Here is a 7,441-nt window from a genome sequence, read left to right on the forward strand (position 1 = left end):
GTTTTTGGTGTGAGATAATGTATTAGAGATCAAACATTATTCAAAGTCCAGTAAAATAAAAATATCGTTTATAAACATGACAAAATTATAGTATATAAATAAATATAAATTTTATATTATCATATTAATTATATTAATTTTATAAGGTTAAATTAAACTTATTTTTTTATTTTCTAGTGATTATCTCCAAACAAACATTTTTTTTTTCATTACTTCATATATTCATTTACACAATTACGATTTCAATAAAGTCAAAGTTAATGCATCTCTAACTCAACATTTACCATACATGGAATGAGAAAATCAAACTACCTCTTGAATATATGAGAATAAAATACTTGAGTGAGGCGTTATCACTTTAACAAATAAAAATAAAATAAAATACTTAACACACTATTACTTCAATGAGAGATTATATGACTTAAATATTTTATCAACAATTGAACAATTTGCTTACTTTTAAACAATTAACTTAAATAAAAACCACAAAATTTGTAGCTTATATTTACCCTAACTCATGGTAAATAGTTTGAGTGATATATATAATCATAAAAACAAAATAAAAGAACTATATCTAATTAAGATGGATAATAAAATTCTCAAAAATATAATTGTTTTTATGAGGATCATGATGTACTTATGAGATGTTTTCTTTGTAATTATTTATTTCAAATTTAATATGATATCAACATATCTTTAGACAAAACTTTGGAGTGTCAAGATAAAAGGTTAAATAACTATGTTTTTTGTCTTTAAATTTTGATGTAAAATTATAATTTGTTACTGGCTGAACTTTGATATATTTTAGTCCAAAAACTAAAAAAATGAATGGATGTAGTATTTTTAACCCAATTAAGTTATTTTTTTTTTATATGTCAAACACATTTTTTATTAGATATTGAAACTGACAGATTGTGTAAATAACTCAAATGCTAGCATGGAACACGTTTATACTTAAAAAAAAATTAAAGTAATTGGGTTAAAATTACTATATTCATTAATTTATACTATTTAGGAATTAAACTATATTAAAGTTTATGATAGGGACAAATTTTAATTTCATGTCAAAATTCAAAAAATTAAAACCATATTTAACACGAAAAATATATAATTTCTTAAAAAATATCAAATGCATTAAAATTATATATATATATATATATATATATATATATATAAAAGTTGGAGAAAAGGGAGGGGGCATGTCCCCCTGCACTTATACTAAGAAAATTAGGGAAAGGTGACGGAGCCATGTCTCCCCTATACTTATATTAAGGTTCATCCATGATGATATCGTCTTAGATATTCATCATCCTCAAGTTGAGATGATATGTTGAGATGATATCGATTTAAATATTCATCATCCTGAAGTTAAGATGTTAATGATTATAGAACATTTTACAATTAAATTCAAGAAAATATAAGACATAATAGATACAATAATAATTAATGGATATTGCCAAATATGACTTAATGGACCTTATCTAGATGAATCTTAATTAATTAAGTCTTAGGTATGCTAATCCTTAATTAATTTTAATTAAACTATCTTAGAATGTTTTGTTTCATCATGTTGTTTTATATTTGTCACATCATTTAGGTTCAATCTTATAAAAAAAATTACTTTGTAGAAAAGATTAGTATTTAAAAAAATTAAATTTTTTGAATCACTTTTAAGTGGCTTTTAATATTTTCTTGTACCAATTTATCAATTCAATGAGAAGTCGATTTTGTAATTTTAATAATTGAAATAGTAGATTGGTTAATTATTTTTTTGATTGAATAGTCCATTTCAATTCACGTAAATAATTAGGATGGAATCTTCTAGGTGTGTATCGTATTCTGATGATACCTTTTCTTCTCTCTCCCAAACAAGTCAGAGCGATATTATTGGATCTGATAGATCACCCACAACGTGCCATCATTCATGCACGCTTCGTAACTTTATCTCGCAACACCTCTCTTATAATTATACTTGAATTATGTCTTACTTAATTACCTCTTTAATCTATTTAATTTAATTTAATTTAGGACTCCGCATCTATTAACTTTCCATAAAAATAAATTCCAAAATTAACTTCTCGTAGTTAAATTTTAAACATCCACTAAAGAGAGTAGACCAACCTTGTCAGAAACCTTTTTTTCAGTTATTTTTTTAGTCCATGAAATTTATTCATTAAAGGAAAAATAATTTTCCCCTTTTATTGTTTTTGGCGAAATCTGTTTAATACAAGAGCAGTGCAGAAAGCGATCGAAAATGGCGTTTCTTTTCCCCTTTTGTGCTCGTAGTTGACCTCCAAATCAAATCCATCAATAAAGAAGCGAAGGAAGGAACAACCGAGTGCGTTGCGCCCCCACCGTAAGCAGCTATGTCGTTGCGCAGACGAACCTTGCTCAAGGTCATTGTTCTCGGCGACAGCGGGTACGTTCTTGGTGTTTTTCCCGCAACACCGCTTTTGAAAACGCTTTGTCTGATTCGTATTTTGCCATTGCCAGGGTGGGAAAGACCTCGTTGATGAATCAGTATCCTCACGCGCCGCGCGTTGCGGGTTTTTCACCGCTTTTCGGATTCACTTTGGTTTACAATCATTTATTATAATTGTAATTGTAATCATAGCCAGTGCATCTGTAAAGTTTATCAGATTTGTTTCTTTGGTTATTTTGATGATATTTTTATAGTTCTTGATAATTCTTTACGTCCTTTATTTTGATTTTATTTTAATTTTTTGGAATTTAGCTGTGTGTGGACCTTAACTAACTGTGTAGATACGTGCACAAGAAGTTTAGTCAGCAATACAAGGCTACCATTGGAGCTGATTTTGTCACTAAAGAGCTTCAGATTGACGACAGACTTGTCACTCTACAAGTGGGTTTCGTTTCCTATTCCAACGGTATTTCAGTGTTCTTTTGAATTTTTCTGTTTTAGGGTTGTAGTGAAGATTGTTTTGTGTTCCAATGTGTTTATTTTCTGTGTCTGATTGATAGATATGGGATACTGCTGGGCAAGAGAGATTCCAAAGCCTCGGGGTTGCTTTTTATAGAGGCGCGGATTGCTGTGTTCTTGCGTATGATGTTAATGTGATGAAGTCTTTCGATACCCTTGACAACTGGCATGAGGAGTTTCTGAAACAGGTAATTATTGTCCTTTTCCAAATGCTTTATCTCTTGCTCACAACATTCACAAATTGTCTAACTCTAATTTATTACCTACTAATGTTGGAATTTGCTGAATAAGCTTTCTGTTCTCGTTGTGTTTTTGTGATGCAGGCAAATCCTCCCGATCCAAGGACATTTCCATTTATTTTGCTTGGAAACAAGATTGATATTGATGGCGGGAATAGTAGAGTGGTAGGCAAATATTATTACACTTTAAAATTTTCTCACTTTATCTCCGAGTGTAAAATGTTTATTTATCTTACATGCAGGTTTCTGAGAAGAAAGCGAAGGATTGGTGTGCTTCAAAAGGGAATATTCCATACTTTGAAACATCCGCAAAAGAAGATTTCAATGTTGATGCTGCATTCCTGTGTATTGCCAAGGCTGCTCTTGCCAATGAGCACGAACAAGACATGTAAGTTTCACTCTCGATAGTTATGAAGATATACATGAATATAAGTTGTACTACTATATAACTGTACCAGACATGTACCATCTATTGTCTATGATGTTAGTACCACTTGCTGTTTAATATTTAATATACAACTAGTATGCATTAAGGCATATCTACAGACTCTCACTGTTGGAATGTCAATGAAGTGATAGAAATAGAAAATGGTTCACTGATATGCGTTTCATGACTCATATTTCTGTTTTTGCCTAAGTTCTTTATTTAATGTAAATTTGATTACTGTCTTTGAATATTATGTAAAAGAGTAATTACTTTGGAGCATAATCTTCTGTGAAAAGTTGTTTAATTATCTGCTATGCATATGAAAAAAGATGTTGAGGTAATTTTCCAAACTATCATCAAAGGCACCGAAGAGTGCTAGTTCCGCTGGCATTTTGGAAAGGCTTTAATTGAAAATTTTGATTTCTTTTTGAATTCCATCTTGTGGAGTCAGAATCTCTTTCTTATAAAGAAATTCCCAAATCTGCTCCCTTCTTCCAAATATTAGTGGCTTGTATTGTACAAGTCAATCCGAATTGCTCACAGGCAATCACAAGACTACATCTTAGATGTGCTTTTGGCATTGATGCCGGCAGTATGTAAACTCATCCATTTTCTTAAAAGGGTTGTGTTCATTAAAGGCAATTAAATGATCTCATGAGAAATTGATTAGCCACATGAAAACCTAGAGCATCGGAAAGAATATCTCCATCTAAGGCTTTCTCTTTTAGAATTTCAGTTTTTCACAGCAACTTCCATGTTGATGGCATGTTTTGAGTTGCTACTATTGTGCATGGCTTCTGCAAAGTCCAAACTCTCCTCCGTTGTTGCATATTTACCCATTTTCTTTTGCACTCTTAATTTGTTAACCAATAACTCCATCTTATTCATGCAACTACTATATAGTTGCATCTTAAGCTATCAGATCAACTTGTATTACCTTTGTATTGGGAAACCAAAGTAAGAGAAGACTCCATTGATGAGTCACCCACATAGGTTAACTTGACATTATGATTATACTGTTTGAACATTATGACATTATGATTATACTATTTGGAGATTATTACATTATGATTACAATTTTTCAATTTAAATTTGTTTTAAATATTGTGATTTAGAGGTAATTTTCTCAATTTATGTTGTTTTTGTTCATATATATTATATAGAAGTGTAATTTTGCATTTTAGGTCAAATCATAGTGTGTTTTCCAAGTTACGAGTTTTCACCTTCCTCCAAATCCTAGGTAGAAAAGGTGCATTCAATGCGTTGGCTTGTTGGGTCCATCGTGCTTTTGCCGTCTCTAGTGAAAGCTATGAAAAATTATAATATGCCACTTCGAAATTGTTGGAGTTTGTAAGAAAAGGTGAGGTTGAGAAAACAAAGGTTGATGAACAGATTCAAAGTATTTATTGAAGCATTGACTTCATTGATATTACTAATTTCAAGATGTGAAACTCATTTATGGAATGATAGCTACTGTTAAAAAAACCCAATGATCTTCAGTAAATTTTCATTCAAATCATTATGTGTCTAGTGTTTAGAAAGAAAGTAATTGTGAGGAAGACTCTTATTACAAAAAAATGATAGTCAATAAAACGCGATGAAGAAAATGCTAGGATTCATCTAAAGCAGAAGCAACCTAAATCCTGCTGTCAAATGTCAATACCGAAAAACAAGCTATGAAGATTCTGAAACAAATGTCTGTTGATGCTTAAGATAGATTGATGTTCCACTTTGAAGATGTAAAAATGAAAAGCTTGTTTGATATTCATTTATAGGAGCCAAATGTTCTTGGTGGCTCTATTTTTTATTGCAGCTAATCAGGTCACCATTTATATCCCTCCATGGTCTTCTGTTCCCAAATTTTTTTTAGGGAAAGAGAATAGAGCATGTGTGGTCATGCAACTTTTTCATGTGAACATTTGACCCTTAAGTTCTAAACTTATAACTTTAACAGTTCATATAATGTCCAAGGGTCAATATTTGATCCATTTCACTTCTCTTGATAACACATTGCTGTCACTTGATATTAAGCTATCATGACTGGTTCATTTCCAACATACTAACAATACTTTGTATCAATGCCATAGGCACAATTAAACTAAGAAATTATCTTGTTGCTATCAAAATGATACTCATTTCAATCAAGCTTCTTTTGGTATTCAAATTTCCACTGTCAATAAATGTTAAATTCAATTAATTCTTAAGGAAGTTTGATGTTCAATTTACTAGATGCAATTTTGAGTTTGATGTTCTGTTATTGAAGCAAACAGATTTTTAATGTTGTGATAAATAGATTGTCCAAATTATCAGGTCTTCTATGGAGTCATAATGTCTAGTAGAGAGTCTTCAAACGTTTTCCTGCTCCATGACTTCTGTCTGGTTAAAAATATGAATTTCTCATATTTCTTATGCAGCTAATAGTTTATTAAGTTTTAAAAAACCGTATTCTTATGAGATGTTATGTATGTTTGGGCATGACATTCTGCTTTTGACTTTATTCTTATAGTAATGTTTTCTTTTATATAGATTGTGAGTTATTGTCACTGTTATATATATTTTTATTCTGTGTGAAATGAAAATCCTATAGAACAAAGGGGGAGGAGCTAGTTGGAGTTTGCTCCTTAATATTACACATCCTGTTTGTGTATTTAGCTTTTCCGTTTTGAAAAATGAAAACATCAGTCTTTAGTTTAGTGTGATTTTCATAATTTTTAACTATAGGGAAAAGGCATGTAAGTATGTGTATATACATGCAAAGTGCCAACTACTGTTAGCCAAGGAGGTCGAGCATATAAATATTAACACAAGTTGATGAATATCTTGCTGCATTATTAAAGAGGGAGCGAGGATAGTTTTAGTTATTCAGCTTGAGATTATATTATAATTATGAAACTGTAAAACTATAACATCATAGTAAATGTATTCCATTTTTAACGAGTTCCAAGGAATTTGATTTCCAACTCAATTTACGTCAAATCATATATAATTGTTTTACGGATTCCAGAAAAAATTTGAAGAGTATGTTTGTGTTTTGGGGGATAATGGAAAGGAAGCTTTCTACTGTTAGTCCATTTCCCGAACTACAAGGTTGGAACAGGGATGGTAGCGGTGGTGAGAGCCAGTGTGAGAAAGCCTCCTCTCCGTCTGCTGATAGATGTCACCATCCACTTTTTATGCACTTTTCCTGATCCCATAAAACAGATATTTACGTTTTTTATTTTCTACATCGCTTCATTGGCTATTTTGAATATGCATATGAACGTTTTAAAATTGATTCCTTGTTTGGAGTCTCATGCCATATTCTGTTTGGCATTTTCTTATTTCCAGATTGAGTTACTGGCGGCAGATATCTTTTTAACTGACTTCGGAACTCATTTGTTTCAATTTCAATTGCAGATATTTTCAAGGGATTCCTGAGGCGGCAGTTCCAGAAAATGAACCGAGGAGTGGATGTGCATGCTGATATGGAGAAACTGAATAATTTTCTGAACTCCCCTTGTTGCTTTAGTTCAAACTCTTCAAATTCTTTTTGGTCATTCAGTGCATACTGTATGCCTTGATTGTGAGAGTAAACTGTGTACCTTGAGGTTGCCATTTTGATAAGTTGTACCATTTATTGTAGTCCTGTTTTAGGAAGGACGAGCTTCAGAGTGTTGCACTTGCAGGTAAAGCATGTTCAATTGATAAACTACGGCCTGCTAGATGCGGCATGAACCATGGAATGTTTAAATAATTTTTGAACCTTTTTTTTTCCCGTTCATTGTCAAATTGAGATGTGGCATGAACCTCCGAACATTGTGTTTGAATGATGTAGCTTTTGTTTCCTTTGCAAAA

General features: G+C 31.5%; 1 protein-coding gene across 2 annotated transcripts; it reads left to right on the forward strand.

The window, feature by feature from the left end:
- The first annotated feature begins 2,141 nt into the window (after positions 1-2,141).
- Positions 2,142-7,441, forward strand: LOC114192221 (ras-related protein Rab7). 2 transcript variants are annotated; one of them, XM_085676210.1, is made up of 8 exons: positions 2,142-2,419; positions 2,494-2,520; positions 2,764-2,863; positions 2,983-3,129; positions 3,265-3,345; positions 3,423-3,568; positions 6,657-6,730; positions 7,004-7,358. In XM_085676210.1, exons 1-8 carry the CDS (start codon positions 2,367-2,369, stop codon positions 7,165-7,167), a joined length of 792 nt encoding a protein of 263 aa, XP_085532336.1. In that variant the 5' UTR covers positions 2,142-2,366; the 3' UTR covers positions 7,168-7,358. The 2 variants fall into 2 exon arrangements, with proteins under 2 accessions (XP_085532336.1, XP_027937665.1); XM_028081864.2 differs by lacking the exon at positions 6,657-6,730 and having other exon boundaries at positions 7,004-7,441.

The sequence above is a fragment of the Vigna unguiculata genome, chromosome 7 (assembly GCF_037176805.1).
Source record: "Vigna unguiculata cultivar grain cowpea cultivar isolate G323 ecotype 2 chromosome 7, ASM3717680v1, whole genome shotgun sequence".
In the NCBI taxonomy this organism is placed as follows: domain Eukaryota; kingdom Viridiplantae; phylum Streptophyta; class Magnoliopsida; order Fabales; family Fabaceae; genus Vigna; species Vigna unguiculata.